The 21492-nt window shown below is 37.3% G+C and overlaps 1 protein-coding gene and 1 long non-coding RNA gene across 2 annotated transcripts in view; one reads left to right on the top strand and one right to left on the bottom strand.

Annotated features, from left to right (window-relative positions):
* Positions 1 to 21492, bottom strand: part of LOC307187540 — a 172696-nt gene that overhangs the window by 41518 nt on the left and 109686 nt on the right. The window contains exon 4 of the long non-coding RNA XR_013828640.1: positions 18051 to 18128. This is a non-coding gene — a long non-coding RNA (uncharacterized lncRNA). The remainder of the gene's footprint in view (positions 1 to 18050; positions 18129 to 21492) is intronic.
* On the top strand, positions 11242 to 11887 carry LOC307188019 (GTP-binding protein Di-Ras3-like; the record flags this gene model as incomplete). The annotated part of the gene is made up of 1 exon (XM_079924675.1): positions 11242 to 11887. Exon 1 carries the CDS (start codon positions 11321 to 11323, stop codon positions 11885 to 11887), a length of 567 nt encoding a protein of 188 aa, XP_079780801.1. The 5' UTR covers positions 11242 to 11320.

The raw sequence follows: 21492 nt of genomic DNA, 5'->3' as shown, positions 1-21492 counted from the left end.
CTAATTTGTCAATTGTATGTTGAATGAATGAATGGAGAGCATAAAGACTGCTTCTTTTTATACATTAATATGGAGATTTTTTTTCAACACTACACTATCTCAGTGACAATCAGAGGAGCATCTGAAAGTAAATTCATTAATGTGGCAGGAGCTCGAGCAAACCTACTCTAGCCCATTTACACCTTGTTCTATTTCCCTCATCCTATGAGGGATTAAAAGTCACCTAACAGGGACTTCCCTGGTGGCGCAGTTGTTAAGAATCTGCCTGCCAATGCAGGGTACACGAGTTCGGGCCCTGGACTGGGAAGATCCCACATGCCGCAGAGCAAGTAAGCCCGCGCGCCACAACTACTGAGCCTGCGCTCTAGAGCCTGCAAGCCACAACTACTGAAGCCCGCATGCCTAGAGCCCATGCTTCCCAACAAGAGAAGCCACTGCAAGGAGAAGCCCGTGCACCACAACAAAGAGTAGCCCCCACTCGCTGCAACTGGAGAAAACCCACACGCAGCAACAAAGACCCAATGCAGCCAAAAATAAATGAATAAATAAATAAATTTTTTAAAAGTCACCTAATAATACTAGTAAACACTTGCGTATCATTGCTATGTGTCAGGCACTATTCTAAGCGTGTTGCATATATTAGCTCATTTAAGAACCCCATGAGTAATGAGGCTTCAGTTTACATTATATGGATCATCATTAGTTATAAATTCTAAAGAAAATGTTTTGGGGCAGAGCTTATTAGATCCAATTGGCTTCCAGGAAATGCATATCGAAAAACTAAATCACTAATTGCATTTTAAATATTCAGAAGTGGTTTGTTGAACAAAAGTAGCTCCAAAGATGTTATTCATAATGATGCTAACCCTTCTGATGAATTCAAGAATGACTCTGCATTCTAATCTTTGATCTCTGGCTTCTTCTCTTTCTCCTAATGTTTTTACCACCTCCTTCAATGATTAATCTTCAATAATGAGGCCAAAGTTGACTTCACACCTGTTGCTTTGGCTATACCACCTACTTTCTACAATCTCAATGGCATTTTGGATCAGAACCAATTAACAACTAGTTGATTCAAAGCTTTTCAAAAGGATGCCCTTGGTCACCTCAGTATGCTTTTGTTACTTTCCATACGCTTTATTGACTATCCCTCTCTTCTTTCATCCCACCCCATTTTCCTAACTTTCCTCCAGACTACCCACTGAGGCTAGTTTTCTAACTGTTTCTTTCTTTAGCTTAAATAAAAAGGCCAATGAAAGTCTTCCTTAGTAGAAAAGCTATGTATGTTTCCTTTAGTTTCTTTCTTACCAGAGAAACTCTACAGGTTGAATTGTGTCGCTCCCCCCCCAAAAAATTCATACGTCGAAGTCCTAGCCCCTCAGTACCTCAAAATATGACCTTTCTAGACATAGTGTTGTAGTAGCTGTAGTTGATTAAGTTGAGGTCATATTGGGATAGCATGGACCACACCCCCCATCCAATATGACCGGTGTGCTTATAAAAGGGGGAAACTGGGACACATACATGCACACAAAGATACACCCACGCAGAGAAAACATCATGTGAACGTGAAGGCAGAGATCAGGGCAATGCATCTACAAGCCGAAGAATGCCAAAGATCAGACCACCAGGAGCTAGGAAAGAGGCATAGAACAGAGTCTCCCTCACAGCCTTCAGAAGAAACCAGCTCTGCTGATTTACGCCTTAAGCTCAGACTTCCAGCCTCCAAAACTATGATAAAATAAATTTCTGTTGTTTAAGACACCCACTTTGTGGTACTTTGTTATAGCAACCCTATCAAACTAATACAGAAACTACAGACACAGTTGACTTTACCACTGTACCTTGTACTTTTCCAACTCTCTGCATGGTGAGGGGCTTTGGACCAACTCTTTTTAGAAATAAGTATAATGAAAACACTCCATAACCTACCACCATGGAGCTGAATAGCTGGGTGGACAAAACACTGGATCAAAGAACAGACAGAGCTACCATCAAGTTTTCTTTCCCCCTATTTCTGGCCACATTAATTTGGATATATTTTGACTTCACCATGTTGATTTTCTCATCTGTAGAATGAGATAGCAATACACAGTATTATTATGAAGTTGAATAGGTAAGGGAAGAGTCTGGGCTCTGGCAGAGCTAGGTTCCTAGTCAGCTCCCCTATTCACTGCAGGTATAGTCTCAGGAAAGTCTTGAGGTGGTCTTCTGTTAATTTCTGTAACAGAATTCTGTCCCCTGACTGTAGGTCTGGGCACTAGACCCAGGCTGAACCAGTAGGATAACATCATCCTAGCCACAGCAGTTCGTTCACTGATGGGCATGAGACCCAAGTCAGGCCAATAGGTAACAGTATATATGGAGTAATTATTAGAGGGAGGGTTTCTTTTGTCACACTACCTTAATTGGGAAAAGCAGCACAACTACCTCCTGACGATTGGACCTTGAGCAAGTTCCCTGACCTCTCTAAGCCTGTTTTCTTTTTTGTTAAAAATTAATGGAGATAAAAATAACTTGCTCTTAGGAGTTTTGTAGAGTGTAAAGTTCTTAGCACAGTGCCTGAAATAAACTACTATTACTTATAGTATCATTCTGTGTCCTTCCAAAGTTGCTCATGTTGGAGACGGCAGTGAAAAGCTTCTTCTTTCTCTCAGGTTAGAGAACTATTAAGATGTGACTCCAGAGACGCCAGTGACCACTACACTAGCACCCAGAGAGGAGCAGAAACAGAAGGAATAGGAGACATCTGAGGAGAGGATTCTAGCAGTGGCCCATCCTCCATTCCAGTCCCTAACGTCCTCTTGTTTCAAACCTGTGAGCTATTCCGGTGTCTGCCAATAACTTTCTAAGTTGATACGTGTGCATATAATCAGCTCATGATATTGGCCACTGTATACCAAAAAGTCACCTGGGGCTTGAAATTCTGATCACACTACTTTCTGGGCAGTGAGTTTTGGTAGATTACCTTATGATGCTAAATTCAATTTTTCTTCTAGGTCAGCATATTTATTCTCAGTCTTCCTGTGGCCATGAGTAGGAAAATACAAAAATGGGTTATAAGCCTCATCCAAGAAACATTACCCTATTGCTAGCCAACCTTTCTGCACTGCTCCCAGAAAGTATCCAGGAGAATTGAGTGAGGTGTGTTTCAAGTGGGGGGAAAAAAATCGATGAGTAAAGAAAGAACTTCACTGAATGGAAATCCTACTCCATGTTTTGGGTTGAAATAGAATGAAAGGTGTCAATAATAATCTTTTTTTCTTATTAAACCTAGAACTTGCTCAACATTTCCTTGATGGCATCTAAAGATTACCATCTAAGTGTACAGCTCAGTGACTGTCAAAAGAAAAAAATTACTTTAAAAATGGAATGTTATTAACATTTTCTGAAGAAGACACTGTCTGGCAAAGAGCTCAGGCCATCACTTTTGTCCTGATTTTCAAATGGTTAGTGTGAACACGAATTCCCCCCAATTTTTTTTTCCTCTCAGGTAATTTAGTACATTACCCTGCCCTTTGCTCTTATTTTTTCCTTTTGAATTTAAAAATATTTTTAGTATTTGAATTAAGTTCAGTGTCAACAATGGAAGTCAAATTTAGTTCATTATTGCTATTTTTAAAAGAATTATAAAATCTATTTGACTTTATAAATTTAAAAAGTAGTATGGATAGTTAAAAAAGCTGAAAATAAAAGTTTACATTAATCTCTATGCTCAGAAAAGCACTCAGAAAAGCAGTGTAATGATTAATGTTATTTGAAATATGTAGGATATTTAATGTAATGTAAAAATTTCCAAACAAAGAAATATTGCCTCAAAACATTTATTAAATGTAGGGTGGAGTTATGTAAGTCTTGAGCATAATGAGTTAAACTCTCTTACTGTAATTTCCAATTTGCAATTACAGTACTGAAAGAGACACTATATATTTTAAACTTAAAGAAACAATAAATTAATTAAAAGAGAGAAGTTGACAAAAATTACAACTTTAGCCACAAAGGACAATGGTTAGGATAAAAAGAACAATAAAGACTGAGAGTACCTACACATATATAACTAAATGAGCCCAGAGAATATGACAAAATATCAGGAAATTCTCTTTAATTCTTGTTCATCCTACTTGTCTTCAAAATCATGTGTCTGATATAAACTCAGTTGTTCACATTTTAAGTGTTTTGGAGACATGAAATTGACAAGAACATTTTGCAAAAATAAAAACTTAAGAAACCTTATGTTTGCAGCTCCACAACATTGTAAACAGACAGGGGACAGGCAGCTTAGTTAAAACTCTTTATAACAATTAAAAACTGAATCAGCTCACACCCAACTTTCTCAGCTCTAGAACCACAGAAATCCCAAAGGTAAAACCTAACAAGAACTTAAAAATCTTAAGTAAATTTGAACATACTGGAAAGAAAAATAAGTGCTATTTAAAACAATAATGGTTTTCCAGCAGGGGGGAGTTCTATTAAATACAAGATCTTCGGATCTTACAGAGCATATTAATGAATTGGGTTATGCAGTGGTCAGAATGGAAATAACCACTGGAGATTGTTTAGTTGCTGTGCATAGTGAGATAAATTTGGTGCTTGAGGGAAGTAGATGAGGAAGAAAGATGAGAGGAAGAATGAAGACAGACTAACCAGTCAGTTCCCTCATGAGTGCCAGTCAGTATGAATTATCACAGGACAAATTTCAGTCATAGAATGGCCTGAAGAACATAAAAGCCTAATATTTAATTGGAACTTCTTTACTTTGACCTATAAAGTGAATGTGGTTGTCAGAAAGCCTTGGGTACTTACACATAGGTCTTTCCAAAGGACTGCCTTGAGAAATTGTAGCTGACCATGTAAGTGAGCTAAGAAGTAGATCCCTCCCTGGTCATGCCTTCAGATGAGACCACAGCCCTGCTAACAGACTATAGATTCATTAGGGAGCTTGAGTCAGAAGCACCCAGCTAAGCTGTGCCCACAGAAAATTGAAAGATTTAAAAAATGGTGTTTGAAGTTGCTAAGTTTTGGAGAAATTTACTGTACCATGCACATATTAGCATGTGCATAGGTAACTCATACTCCAATAGATAGTAAAAGAGAGATTTGGAGTGTCGGGAATTACTCAGAAGTCCTCCAATCACAGGCATCCTCAAAGTGCTAAATCCTCCATAAAACAATATATTGTATCTCTGGTCTTAAACCTATCTCTTTCGAGTTTCCAGGGTGACACACAATCACACCATTGATTAACTTCTTCAAAAATCTGGAAGTTGACACCTTCCAAAATTATTTGAAGCAGTTAGAAGGGTGAGACAAGGACAAGAAAGGAATAGCAGGAGTAGTAAGCAAAATCGTGATTAGTATGCACCAGACATTGTTCTTAGTGCTTTACATATTAATACATTTAATCCCCACAAGAACCACAGAGTAGGTGCTTTTATAACCCTCATTTTACAGATGTGAAAACTGAGGCAACAGAAAATCAACAAATTTGCCAAGGTTATACAATTAGTAAGTGGTGGAGCTAAGACCAGAGATTGGGCTGGTTAGCTCAATATGCTTAATCCCTATATTGTACAATTTTCTTTTTAGCAAGTAATTGCATCCCTTCCCACAATGATAATTAAATGGATAGGGTAGGGACCCCTTTCTCAGTAAAGTTAGTACTTAGAAGAAAGAGGGATGTGGTATTAACTCCTCTGCACGTCTTGCCTTTTTTGCCTTTAAATCATCTTAGAAAAGGAGAAGCAAGGAGATGGAGAGATACAGTCCCACTCATCCCAGTAACAGAGTGGTCACTTACATAAGGTGGGTGTTCTACAGTGAGGGTTTCTTCATTCAATGTTCACATGAGAAGTTACACTTTCTTCAAGAAGATAAAAGGAATGTGGTGCTCCTGTTTAATCTTTTGTTCCCATGGTTATATTTAAGAATATTTTACAGTTCGTGCTACTACTTACCTACTTACTAAAAATATATCTTTAATTAAATTCTTTCTTATGGGATGGTGGTATCCTTCCTTGGTTTTGTGTGAATGATCAGTCTATTCCATTTTTCTGCCAAATGCATGAGAAATTCTTTTCTGCTATTGTTTAAAAGGAGAATCAGGCACATCAGAGATGGGAGAAGTAGAAAGACTCATGATATTTTGCTAATTAGTACAGACAACTATATGGATACAAAAAAATTAAAACAAAAAACACCTGAAGTAACAGTATTTCTCACTTTGTCCAAAGAACATAATACTTCAAGGGCTTACAGTTAGTAAGAAACCTGACTTGTTGACAGCTGGAAATACCTGTGAATGTCATTCCTATATTCTTTCTACTGCTTAGATCGTGTTTTTTTAACACTTAAATGTCAACAAGTTTGATTCTGTGTAAATAGGTTACCTCCACATCAGCCAGTGACAGCAAAACCTCAAGATGTTAGAAGAAAGAGACAAAAGTTGGAAGGTTTTTCATGTTTTTGTCAAAAGCTCATTTATTCATTGTTCATTGCTAATAACTCATAACAAATATCTCATAAATGTTGGAAGGATTAGTAAGATGCCTCGTAATTACTTTTACCCCAGTGATAAATGATCTACTAATAACATGGAGCCTCCCATATAATAGCCCTCAGACTCCATGATGTGAATTGGTCTTAGAAATGAGACTGGTGTATAATGAGGTCCTTCTGTTTAAATCTTATTGGAGAAACTAAAGCCATGGACATATCTCAGGTTGAACTCCAACTTTTAACAAACTACATTATAAGGAGATGACACAATACAGTAGCATTACCTGCACAACTATTAGCACTGTTACCAAAAACAGCAATAGCACTATGATGTTTGAAACATTTTAGCTTCACTGCATTTTTAAGAGAAATCTGAATCAGCATTGGAATAATATCTCCAGTATGAATAGAGGAGCTAGAAGCAGAATCAAGGTCTACTGTGAACCACAGCAGTTCTTTGGCCCCTGGTGAAGATTCCTTTCCATGCCATAGCACTAGATATGTACATAGAAGAAAAAGCATGGATTGTACATAGACATGAGAAAGGAACAGAAAAGTAGAGCCAAGGTACTGATGCAGGTCAAGGCCATTAAGCGTTTTAAGATGTCTTAAAAGAAGAGCTTGCTAACAAAATTCTCTATGCTAAACCTTTCTTTCTTTGTTCATCTTGTCATATTTACTTTTCTCCTCTGTCACCTTTATTTATACATGATCCAATGGCTTATCAATGGATTTATCACATTAAATTGTTGACTTAAAGGTTTACTAATGTCTTCCAATTCACTTTTTTCTTTTCTTGATGTGTCTGAAAGCAGCATTTTTAGCAAATAATGTAATTTTTCAACATAGGAATGTATTCATGCATAGTTGTTCCTTTGTGGCTGGCTGGAGGAATGAATATCCACAGGCAGATAAGAGCCAAATAAGTAAAGTGGTTTACCAAAGTAGAAAGTTGATTGTCAGAAACACAAATAAACATTTCCATTATCAATCGGAAGAATAACTATCTAGATATCTACATTTCTTGACAGAGCTTGTCAAGAGAGCTCAGTGGACATTCCAGGTTTGGTTTACTGTGGAGTATTTTTTTTTAGCTTTATTGAGGTAAAACTGATAAATAAAATTGCAATTGCAATATCTTCAAAGTGTGTAATGTGACTATTTGATATATGTATACATTGTGAAAGAAATCCCATAAAAACTTAATATATCCATCGCCTCACATATCTACTTATCTGGGGTTTTTTTTTTTTTTTTTTTTTTGGTGAGAAAACGTAAATTCTTCTTTCAGGGAATTTCAATTATACAATACAGTGCTATCAATGATAATCACCATGTTATACATTAGATTCTCAGGCCTTATTCATCTTATAACTGAGAGTTTGTATCTTTTACCAACCACTCCACCTTCCCCGCACTGCTCCCAGCCCCTGGCAACCATTATTCTGCTCTTTGTTTCTATGAGTTTGTCCCTTCCTTCCCTCCTTCCTTCCTTCCTTGCTTCCTTCCTTCCTCTCTTCCTCCCTCCCTCCCTTCCTTTTTCTTTCATTCTTTCTTTCTGTCTTCTCACTCTCTCTTTTAGGTTCCCCATATAAGTGATAGAATGAAGTATTTGTCTTTCTCTGTCTGGCTTATTTCAATTAGCATGATATCCTCCAGGTTTACTTCATCCATGTTATCACAAATAACAGGATTGCCTCCTTTTATAAAGCTGAATAATATTCTATTATATATATATATATAATCTATTATATATATATAATTCTATTATATATATATAATAATATTATATATATATATATATATGCCTATATATATAATGGCATCTATATTTTCTTTATTCATCTGTCAATAGCTTAGGTTGTTTCAAAACCTTGGATATAGTGAATAATGCTGCAATGAACATAGGAGTAAAGATACCTCTTCAGATAATTATTTTATTTGCTTTGGATATATACCCAGAAGTGGGATTTCTGGATCATATGGTAGTTCTGACTTTAATTTCTTGAGGAACTTCCATTCTGTTTTCCATAGTGGCTGCACCAATTTACATTCCCACTAACAGGGCACAGGGTTCCCTCTTCTCCATATCCTCGCCAGCATTTGTTATCTCTTGTCATTTTGGTAATACACATCCTAACAGGTGTGAGGTGATATCTCACTGTAGTTTTTATTTGCATTTCCCTGATGGTTAGTGATGTTGAGCACCAGCTGCCCATTTGCTTTTTGTTTTGTTTTTGGATCAAACCATTTTATTAAGGGGCTTGGGGGGTGGGGGACAAAGGGCTGGGAGGACAAAGGGATCTGATGTCCTCAGCTGGGCCAGGATCTCCCGAGCTTCAAAGTCACCAAAAATCCTGTTGGTCATTTGTATGTCTTCTTTGGAAAACTGCCTAATTTAAGTCCTTTGCCCACTTCTAAACTGAGTTGTTTGTTTTTTGCTACTGAGTTGTATGAATTCCTTGTATAACTTGAAATATTAATCCCTTATCAGATTTGTGGTTTGCAAATATTTTTTCTCTTTCCATAGGTTGCCTTTTCATTTTGTTAATGGTTTCCTTTGCTGTACAGAAGCATTTTGGTTGGTATAGTACCACTTGTTTATTTTTGCTTTTGTTGCCTTTGTTTTTGCTGTCAGATCCAAAAAGTCACTGCCAAGACTAATGTCAAGGAGGTTTTTCCCTATGTTTTTTCTTAGGAGGTTTATGATTTTTGGTCTCATGTCCAAGTCTTTAATCCATTTTGACTTGATTTTTGTATATGATGTAAGGTCCAGTTTCATTCTTTTACATGTGAATATCCAGTTTTCCCAACACCATTTAATGAAGAGATTATCCTTTTCCCATTTTATATTCTTGGTGCTTTTGTTGAAAATTAATTGACCATAAATGTGTGAGTTTATTTCTGGGCTCTCTATTCTGTTCCATTGATTTATGTGTGATTTATGTTTTTATTCCAACATCATACTGTTCTGACTACCAAAGCTTTGTAATGTGGTTTGAAATCAGGAAGTGTGATGCCTACAGCTTTGTTCTTCCTTCTCAAGATTGCTTTGGCTATTGGGGGTCTTTTCTGATTCCATATGAGTTTTACACTCTGGAGTATTAAATTATGATCCAGGAAAGTAGGTTGCTCATGTGAGGAGTCCAACATATACTGCATGACATTTTCAATGCATTTTTCTAACCAAGATTTCCAGATACTTGTGCCTGACCTTGCTAAGAAATAAGAACTCCATATCATGACCACATTCTCACCACTTTCTGATTTTCTCTTTCTTATTAGAGTTGACTGCAAAACTACCCCCTTAAAATACCCTTTACTGGACATATTTTGTAGGGATAAATGTCAGAGTTCTTCCAGTTTTGGTGCTGCCCACCATCCTACAATTCCCCAACTCCATCAGCACCTCTATCCTGTCTCAACACAGCAAAAATAGGTATAATTAGTATCCAGCATCATAGAATCACCAATTAACATGTGTTAAATCTGCTGCTTCCCATCATCTATCTTGTAATATTTCTTGACAGTGAGAAGCATTTAGACCAAAGAAAAGTGAGAAAGAATTACATCCTTGCATATTTGATTGAAATATGATTTCCTTAATTGTATAGCAAGATATAAAATATGTGTAAATAAATATATTTTATAATTTGATTTTACCACTAAAATTATTTTGGTGGACAGTACAAGACAGATCTTAGATTGCTAATGACCAATGAATGGGATGACCAATGAATGAGATGACCAATGAAATTTGGAGGTGACATCCCTTTGGACATTTTGTTATGTGAAATAATAAATGTCCTTGTTGATTAGGCCACTTTCAGTTCTCTTTTCTGTTACTTTAAGCTGAAAACATCCTAGAAAATGTAGAGATATTGTCTTATACATGCCTTTTTATAGTGATTGAATTAACTGAATAAATGGGGAAGACAGAGGTGGGGAACTAGGAAAGGCATCAGGAATCTCTGTGAAAAGGACTACATAGGGGAATTTTGAGAACTGCTGATTGTAATAATATCCAGCTTCATAATTTGGCCTAGGATTAGTTTTATTATAAATTTCTGATTCTACAGTGAATTAATGGATGTTAATGGATTGCAAACATCTGTTCCTTCAACAAGTGATATTTTATCCTTTTTTTTCTTTAATTACTAAAAGATAGGACTGCTGTCACTGTCACTGTCCTCAAAGTCATATCACAGAGAACTGATAAATAGCTAACATTTTGTTACCATTAAAAAGTTGGAAATTTAAGGCATTCATTGATTTTTCTCTAGATGTTCCAGGTAACAGGTAAATCTAAAACTAAAATTCATCTGATTTGTAAAGACTCTAGATCCCTGATTCTACCTAATACTAGAATTACTTCATTGGACACATATAACCTCCTTAAAGAAAAATAAAACATATTTTTTTACTTAAGAAACAAGTTATTGTGGCTTCCTAGAAAAGCAATGTAATTTGCAGTTCATAAAATTTTAATGTTTACATATGTCTGTATATATGCATACGTGTATGCATATGTATATATATGAAAACATAAATGTATCCGAAAAAACATATAAATACACCTTAAATTACATTTATTTAAAAATAAACCTTATTAGAGATTTTCTATATTTATATCTCAGATTACCCTTCTTTAAAAATAAATACACAGATCAGCCTTGGATGGAGAAAAGAGAAAATACTGCAGGATATGTGTGGGCTAGGGGCTGCTGGAGTTTTATCTGGTGTCCTCCTTTCTTTATGAGGTTTCCCTCACTGCTGGCCAAGTGCCAGAGAAGGTGTGCACGCATCTCCCCGCCAATACCCGACAATGGGCAGCTCCTGCTTTGGCCTCAAGGAACGGCTGATAAAGCGGCTGCGGCCTCTGCCTACCTTGACCTTCATCCGTACCTGCCTGCCCCAGAGGAGGAGCAGAGATTTCCGCGTGGTGGTGGTCGGCTCGACCGGCGTGGGCAAGAGCGCGCTGGTGCAGAGGTGCGTGCGCGGCAACTTCCGTGAGGCGTATCTGCCGACCATCGAAGATACCCACCTCCAGGCGCTGGGATGCAGCCACAAGGCGGGCGCAATGCACACCACCGACACCACCGGCGGCCGCCGCTACCAGGCGACTTGCCATTGCCAGGGTCACGCCTTCATCCTGGTCTACTCCGTCACCAAAAAGCAAACCCTGGAGGAGCTGAAGCCCCTCTATGAGCTAATCCGTCAACTCAAAGGCAACAGCCCGCAAAAGTGTGCCATCATCCTGGTGGGCAACAAGTGCGATGAGAGCCACCGGGAGGTGAGCGAGAAGGAAGGTGCTGCCTACGTGTCGGAGTGGAATTGTGCCTTCTTGGAGACCTCCGCCAAGATGAATATCAATGTGCAGGCGCTGTTCTAGATGCTGATAAACTTCGAGAAGAAGCCCGCCGCTGCCACCGGTGCCCAGCCTCCCTAAAAGAAATCCCAGATCCCCAAGACCACGGAGAAGCTGGTGGTCAAGTGATCATCATGTGAACCCTGAGCCTTAAGGAGCCCGACCCGCTTCTCCTTCAGGGTGCCGAAAACATGGACAGACCCCATTGTGCTGTGTCACCTGTACATGACTGACTTTTGTGCTGTCCTTTGGGTTGTAACAATTAGATGTCAATAAATGTCCCTTGTGAGTTAGTAACTTTTCTTTTTCCCAGGCAAGAGGACTCGAATTGTTAAAATATGGACATTGGAGGAGGAGAGGAAAAGGAACAGGATGCATTTTAAAGGATGGGACTTGGACGGACTTTAGAGATTAATGTTTAAAAAAGAGAATGGAAATAGCAAAATGAATTGCAAGATGTCACTGCCCTTCTTGTAATCCTAATATTGTGTATTATTCTTAAACATTTCAAGTCCTGTAAATGTCTGATCACATCTTCCCATTGTGTATTTAATTGTTAAGAGACATGTTTTTGCAACAAAAGCTCTGACAGCTGACTGTGAGACAGAGATACTAAACATGATAAGTAAATGAATGTTCTATAGCTGAGCATTGAGGGTGGGAGCAGAGAAAATTGTGAAAGTAGAACTTGCTTACTAAATATATGCCAATTGTTTCCTAAGTCATTTAAAAATGTTTAAGTATTCTACACTGCAGTTTTAAAAAATTGTAACAGTTCCGTGACTTAATAAAGCTTTTCCTGCATGCAAAAATAAATAAATAAATAAATACACACAGAACTGATCTTACTTACATGACATATATTACAGATGGCAAACAAAATGGTTTAAGGTTAATAATAACCAGCTCAAACATAGAAAGAGCCCATTTTGGGATTCAAATATCTGACCTGTCCATCTACAAAGTTAACTTTTCCTTTCATTTGACTGACTTTCCCTTTGTATATCATGGGCAGTCAGTCTTTTTTTTTCCTGTTTTTTTTCCCTGTAGGAGTGATTTCTTGGACCATTGTCCTGGCTCCTCTTTTCCTAACCTCCCCAGAATTGTGTTGCTATCTACCTTAGATCTTATAACAACAACAACAACAACAAAACTGAAGCTAAAGAGTTCTTTAGGCAAATGAGACTATTCAAGAGTCTATAATATGAATGGCATGTCCATCCCCCGCCTCATTTGTTAATATGTGTTGGGCTCAAATGTTCAAATTTGCCAGGTCAGTGTTCCAAACGCTGATTGGAAATATCTAATGTGCATTGTATGCAATAAAGTCACACTTCAATTTCAGCACAGGTTTTACGTTTTTGTTCCTGCTCATAATCTAAATAAACTTAGCGTTTCTCAGCTTAAATTTATTTCAGGCATGCTTTCTCCAAAGGATTTAAAATTTTAAATGCCTCCATGGCAGAATGGGAATGTTTATCCATTTGAGATGCTTAGAAATATAAGGAGTAATCATCTTTCTTTTCTCTGCAATACAGTTTTTGAATAACACAGATCATTTTGAAGTATATTTAACAAGTAGCTTGTTTCAGCTTCGATATTAGCTTGATTTACCATCTGCAAAATTACAAATAACATGACGCATTTATTACCCATAAAAGCTATTAGCAGGTCATTTTGTTCAGTTCATCATATGTGTCTTGAGACACAATCTGGCGTCTAACAGATTTTCATACATTGATGTCGCAGAGAATCAGACTGTTCTTTAATTGATTGTTTCTTGCTAGACTCCTTTTGATTAAAACAGGTTATGCTATTTGCTTTTAGTTTCACATTTCTCCACTTCAAAGTCTGGTCATAGAAAGCAGAAATTATTCTCATTTCTCTGAATTCTTTTAATTTAAAGTGAATGTATATATTTAAAAGTCTGCCATAATCAAGGGCTTTAAAAATGCCTTCAGTTTTTTCAATCTATGACTCCCTCAACAAGAATACAATCCTCACCATGTCTTTACAAAATGGATTGATCTTTTCCTGCCAAGTCATCGAATTTTGAACCTAGAACCTAAAGTGAGTACAGATCACAGGGACCAAAGGGAAAAGGAAGGGCTCCCTCAAAGCACTCTCTTTCCCTCACAATTTGCACAGACCCAGACAAGCAAAACTGAATCATGGTGATAGTGTTGTATTCTTCTCCAGAGGGAAAAGAAAGTAAGAGTCTTTTGCTAAACTGGTTTCAGAAGGCCTACCTCATATTGTTCATTTAAGCAAAGAGATTGGTAAGCTCCTGAGACGTCCCCTTCCTCCTCCCTCCCCCCCACCAAAAAAAAGGAAAACTCCAAAAGCTATGTGAACTCTGGAGGGATAAAGTCGGTGGTCCTGTCTCAGGCCTTCTACCCACATTCCCTGCGCAGTTAACACCATAAAAATAAAAGGGCTGCAATCAGATCAGCACTCATCAATAGGAATGAGTAGCAGCTCGCAGGCTCAAAACAAGAGCCTAATTCAGCATTCAAAAGGTTTTTGTTTGCCTAATGTCAGAAACAAACATAAAACTTTCTATCATGTGACATCCATGACACTAAGAGAGAGCAGTCACCCTTCCCTTAGGCTTCTGTCTTCCACAGACAAAAGCCATCAATAGCTCCTTTGTGTTCTACCTCAGCTTTCTGTCTTCACTGAGTCAGCCAATCATTCCCAACAGTCATCTGCTCTTTCCAGGTGAAATTCCCAAGTTCCCAGTCACAAAATCCCATGTCCCAAGGATGCACTAGTTGGCATAATAATATCCTAGCCAATAGTATTCTTAGCGGATCAAAAATTTTATTAGGATACAGGAATAATTCTAATTCTTGTTTGAAAATTTTCTAGTGCTTTACTTGTTGTTTATACAACTTTTGTGAAACATTTGCTATTTTAAATTATTTGGGGCAACCAGAAACATGTAAGTATACCAAACTTATTTTGTCATTTTTAGCCCCAATTAACTCCTTAAAATTTACACTAGATTTATACAAGGCATAGCTGCCTGGGGATTCTAAAAGATTTTTAATGATTTAAACTTGAAAGCCACTATTCAGAGCCAGTGATGCACTGAGGAAAATTATGTAAGTTATGTCTTTAGAAATTACTTTTACTCTAGAATTTATTTAAAATCGAGTTGTGCTGATCATTTAAAATATTGTACTAAATTTAATAGAAAATCTCTTGGTGGATGCTTAGTGTAGATTGAAAAGCTTAAATGGCTTAAAAATAGCTTTGAAACATTATGTAGACATGTGAGGCAGTTATCATGTTTAAATGATGGGAGTTTAATGGTCTTCTCATACATTAACCCTACACTCTGATGGTGAGAAATGCCTGCATCTTACTCTAGAAATGGATAAAAATAAACATTTAAATTTAGTAAATCTGATGATTTAGTTAGCATCTCCTTACCTATTTGTAATATTTTTGAAATTCAATGAGGTAAATTTTTATGGCTAAGAGATCATTAGCTACAACGGAACCTTCAAATATATAATAAATAGTATGCACTTGGGACAACTTACTGAAGTATAGTTCTGTCTCCTTTCATGATATGCCCCAGTCTGTATAAGTATGAAACTAAAAAACAGCAACGCAACAACAACAATGCTATCTTGTTTGATGGAATACTTTTTAAAATTAACAAATACTATTTGACTAAAATACTATTTGTTAGTCAACTCCTAAGGAATAAGTATATCCTATTCATGGAAATATACCTATGTCAAAGGCAATAGAAATGGCTAAAATGTACCATTATTTGATTTAGAATGTAAAATAAGTCACGTTTTTTCAGTGAATCTATTATGGAGAGGTATATTACAGGCACGTCGTTGGCTTCTAGAAAGAACTGTATGAAACAGTTTGTATTTAATACAAATGTGGGCAGCTAACTGAATGGGTTTAAAAAGAAATATATGTTTTTTAAATAGTAAGCTTCTCTAGATGAAAATATGAACCTTTGTCAGAATCCCTTTGAGAGAGAGAGGGGAAAAAATAAAAGGAACATTCTTTGAAGTACTCGTCAATGTTATCTGGTCTAATCCAAACTGTAAAGTTATAAAATCTGTAGATTTCATTCACCAGCTCTGTACCAGTCACTCACACTGATAAAAAGGATTGGCTAAATATACTAAAATAGTAGTTGTATCCTGAATTGTTCCCTCTGACATGTGAAGTAATAGATTCTTTTATTATTATTAATAACATCTTGAAAAGAATTTCTATGCAGGTACATTTAGAGATGATATGAAAGGTAATGCACTGTAATTTTACTTCATTCTAAGGCTTCTGTAGTGGTGTAAAGTGAGATCAAATAAGTTGCCTTAAATCCTAACTAATTTTACTTTGGATAGACCTCTATATCTAGCTTTGGTGGAATATTCTATCACAAATACTTCCTAGGGATTTTAACATTATTTGATAGAGTAGGTATTATTATTATTATTATTATTTTTGTGTGTGCTACACAGGCCTCTCACTGTTGTGGCCTCTCCCGTTGCGGAGCACAGGCTCCGGACGCGCAGGCTCAGCGGCCACGGCTCACGGGCCTAGTCGCTCTGCGGCATGTGGGATCTTCCCAGACCGGGGCACGATCCCGTGTCCTCTGCATCGGCAGGCGAACTCTCAACCACTGCACCACCAGGGAAGCCCTAGAGTAGGTATTATTATTCCCATTTGTATATAAAGAAACTGAGGCTGGGGATGCTGGGGTTTTTCTCTTTTTTTCATTAAAAAAAAGAAAAAAGGCAAATCTCTTCCATTTTACACTGGTTTGCTTTATGCTCATGGTGGGAATTAAAGTCTATTCCGTTTTATGAACACAGGTGATTGCATAGTGGATGAGTAAAACTTAGCATGATTTCTTACTTCTCTTCTTCGTTTTTTGTTTTTGTTTTTAATTCCAGTAGCCATCTTTATTAAGTTACTTAATCAGTCTTTGGGTGTCTATGGACAAATCTCCATTAATATATAAACATGCCTTAGTGTCTTTCAAAAAACCACTAACCAACCAACATTGCTTCCTCTAATCCCATCCCCGAAGTTATCTCTTTCCTTTGCTCCATAACATACAAGCTAATTGAAATTACTTCTCTTCTTTGGAAATGATGTTCTTTTAGGAGAAAACTGAGGCAGACATCCCTCTTCCTCTTAACTACTGCTTACATTACTTTTCCTTCAACTCTGTATTCTATGCTATGAAAGCATACCTTAGGAACACAAACGTTTCCTTGCCAACCATCATAACAGCATCTAGGGGTAAATCAGTCCAAATGGTGTCTCAATGGCCCAAGAAAGGTGCAATGAAAAAACAGTGAGCTGCGGATAAGCGGACATGGGGGCTGGTCTCCACCAGCAAGATTCTACGTAAATATAAGCCTGGGGTGTGCTTACTCATAATTGCATTATTAATTGAATGTTTTAATATATGACACACTCTTCTACAATCTTTGATTTCTTATTTAATTCTTACTACAAGCCTGTGAGACATATTATAATCCCCATCTTATAGATAATGAAATGAGGCCCAGAAGTTAAGAGGGTGAGAGCTGAGATTTGAATTGGTCTCTGGAGCTTACTTTTGACCACTATGCCCATCCCCACATCCCCCCTCTATATAATAAAAGAGTTAAAGAGACATACAATCAAAGTTCCCTCTTTTTTGTACAGACTGATTAATTCTTTTTCCACTCTGAGTTAAACACCTACTTGTTCATCTAATCCTATCACTTTTTATTTACACACTTTGATTTGGCCTCCAGATAAGCAATCCACACTCGATCCAAGACATGAGATAGCTCTTTTGTTCTCTCTTACTGTTTCTCTATATATATACAAATATAACCACTGCGAATAAGAATCAGCTGTATACACACACACACACACACTCACTCACAGTTGATTCTTATTATTCACAGTAGTTATGTTCATAAAGCCACTACAAAACTGAGTTAGCAAATACGGAATCATTGCTCCTAAGAGATATACAGGGCTAGGTTCCTGTGAGCCTCTGGTTGCAACATTTTTGTCAACAAATCAATACATAACCTTGTTTTATGTGTGTTACTCTTTAAAGATGCCTGATTTAATACAGATTGTTGACCCATTAACATTGAACTCACAACCTACAGCTTATAATTCATGCTTAAATGAAGCTTACCTCATTCATATTTTCTCTGTGAGCCACATCACCACCTTCTTGCTCTTAGGAACACTAGACAGCACTCCAGCGATATGCCTGTGGACCATTATAAATAGTTAAGCACCAACAAAAAGCACAAAAATGCAAAAATACACCACTAAATATACCACAAACAGGACACTTGTTTACAGCTGAAACTGAAAGGCAGAACATCACCTTATTTAGCCTCTTTTAGGAATGTGTGTCCAGCAACTCAAATTTTTCACTGCTCTTATGTATATGTTTGAGAATGATCATGACAATGCCTAGAATATTGATTTTGAGGTCACAAATAAATTTTAGCAAGTAGGCAAATTCATAAATACAGAATCCACAAATAATGAGGATGGACTGTATGTATGTGTGTGTGTATCTCCTCAACTCTGATCTCTGTTTTTCTGCCTTTCTCTTTTCCCACTTCCCCACTGTCCTCTCTTTTACCTTCTCTAGATAAAAGTAAATAAGTAAATTTTTTTTTGAATTATTTTCCACCTTGTTTCTGCAATCCTTATTTTCTTCTGCTTTTCAGAAACTTTAGGGCTATTTTACACACACACACACACACCGAGTCTTTGATTCCAAATCAGTTCAGCACACATCTATGTTGACAACAATGTTGTGGCTGATTATAAAGTATAATTGTTTTATATAACATGATGTCTGCTTGACAAATGGTCTTTAAAATGTAGTTAATATCTCAACAGAGAATCAAAGACAGGTCCAGGAATTCTTACTTTTTCTTTTCTTTCCCTGACCTTTGTATCACCTCATACTATATGGGGGCAAGAATGTCTATATTCCTGATTTTTTTTTAAAGCTTCAAATTACTTGCATTTAATTTAGCAATCTGTTCTTCATTGGAGACTGGCTGAACTTACAAAAGCAATTACACCAGTTTCCTGTGACTTTGAAGGATATATATAGTTGTGTTAATTAAGCAGAAGAAGAGAATGTGGATTGCTGGTGATTTTCCAGTGGAAAAAACAATTGTCATCATCTGTGCAGCATTAATTGCTACATAGGGTAGGAGATTAATATTTTTTAACATTTTAAGTGGTTTTGTATAAATGTTAGCAATAAGCAAGCCATTTCATGTCTTATTGGTTTGCAATTTTAATAATATTGGAATGTTAGCCTTCCCATAAAGGGAAGATTGCAACAAAACTGAAATAGTGTTAAAACCTTGCTAAGTTATGTGCAAACTGACACTGTGTACCCCCATTGGGGAACACTCAGAGACAATGGTACTGTTGAAAACATAAAAAGAGGAGGAGGTAATTTGTTTTTAATTTTTCTTACATTTGTGAATTTAGTGCCATGAGAGGCCAACAACACTGGCCAAAGACTCCAAGGAGAAGACATCATGAACACTTCCTGTATCTTTTTTAAAATTTTGTTAGACTTGGCCTTCTTTCAAGAACTGATCATTACGTTAGTAAAATTGCACCGAAATATAAATTGGTATACTTATTTGTACAAAGAGAAAACTCAACCAGATTCTTCACTATTATTTAAAATGGAAAAAGAATCTGAAAATATAGTGACCATGATTCATTCATTCAGTAACGATTACTGACCTGCTGGGGTGTACCGGGCCCTGTACTAGAAGTGGGAATACATAGCAAACATGACAAGTGGGGCTCCTTCTCTCTCTCAGGTTACATTCCCTGGGTATAGAGGTAGTTGTAGCAGGACCCACCATAAACAAATAAGTACAATATTTTCAGATAATGCTAGGAAGAAAATAAAGCAGCGTGGTATTTTAGAGTGTTTAAACAGCAAGGTCCTTGAAGGCCTCTCTGAGAAGGTGGCATTTATGCTGCCAACTGAGTGAGGAGAGGGAACAATCTACTAAAGGATGTAGGGGAGGGATTTCCATGCAGTGGTAAGAGGAGATGTCAGAGCCTGCTGCAGTTTTGGGCTTCGACCGTGAAAGACTAGCCTGGCTGCAGCACAACAGGAAGCCAGGTAAATTGAGGCTGGAAAGACCAAAGCCAGATCATGGGAGGGACTTGCATGCCCTGGAGAGGACACTGGATCTTGTTCTAAGTGCAACGGGAAGCCATGAGAGAATGTAAGCAGGGAAGGGCATAATCTTATATTCATTCATAAAATGAAATCTAACTGTGAGGAGAAAGAATAGGAGGAAGGCATGGTGAGAGGAATGGGCAAAAGAGTTAGTAAAACCTTATTCACTATTTTAAGCCCAGATTAAACAGAAGCAGAGACATGTGTTCCTTCCCCTATGCTCCCAGAGTTTTTTTTTAATTGCATTTGCACTATGGGTGAACACGGGCTTATTGTTTCCTATGCAGAACTGAGGAAATACTAGACTCAAAGCCCTTGTTTCTAGCACACACCCCTGAGCATAAGTGATGCTCAGGTGCACTTGCTCAACTAAAGTGAACCAAATGAAGGCAATGACACACTTCAGTCTGAATGTATGAAATATAGGTTCTTAATACTAAAACAATAGGTAACTAACTGATGGTTGAAGATAAAGAAAAATTTCTCCAGATGTAGATAAAATTTCTTAATAGTATCAAAAGCCATCTAATCGCTGTCCTAAATGCCAAATGAAATCTCGACATGTCTAGGAAAAGTCCCAGATTCTCTAATTTGTATTCCCATTAAGTCCTGGTTTGAAATAAACTATTTCTTGATGTATATTTAGATAATAGGAGTACCTTTCTTGAACTACACATCAATAAATGTTAAGGCTCACTCATCATTGACTTTCATTTTTTTTAAAGTTTAATTTTTTTCCATCACAAGAGGAAATTTTGTTCATCACACCTCAAGAAGTAACTTTGCACAGAGCTTGGTTTGAGCACCATGGTATTTTAGGAAGCTTCATCAACAGATATTACTTTCCACTTTCTGGACCCAAATTTATCTCTGAAATGAAAAATTCAGAAGTCCAAGTGTTATAAATCATTCAGGAGGTTTTTCAACAAAGACCCTTTTATTTTTACTTTTTCTGAAAATTTTAAATAAAAATCAGACTGTTCTGATGTCTCACTGATGGAATTTCTTTTGTTTTTAATGTCCAGGCAGTTGAAATCCGCCTTCTTGGTTGGAACAGGCACAATCAAAGTTTCAGGCGTGACCAAGTTCCATGGCATGACCTGATGTCTGCTTCCAAGAAGTGAGGTAGACTGACCCCCTCTTTGAAAACCTAATTAAATGCATAGTGATGACATCTAATTATAACTTTTTCCTTCTTTGGGGCACTGAGAAGCACACTTCCTCCATTCTCTAATAGAAATACTACCAAGGGGCTTCCCTGGTGGCTCAGTGGTTAAGAATCCACCTGCCAATGCAGGGGACACGGGTTCGAGCCCTGGTCCGGGAAGATCCCACATGCCGCGGAGCAACTAAGCCCGTGTGCCACAACTACTGAGCCCTGGCACCACAACTA

This window comes from Stenella coeruleoalba (assembly GCF_951394435.1).
Source record: "Stenella coeruleoalba genome assembly, chromosome: 6".
NCBI classification, from domain to species: domain Eukaryota; kingdom Metazoa; phylum Chordata; class Mammalia; order Artiodactyla; family Delphinidae; genus Stenella; species Stenella coeruleoalba.
Note: the sequence above shows the minus strand (reverse complement) of the source record. Positions and strands in the feature narration are given on the sequence as shown.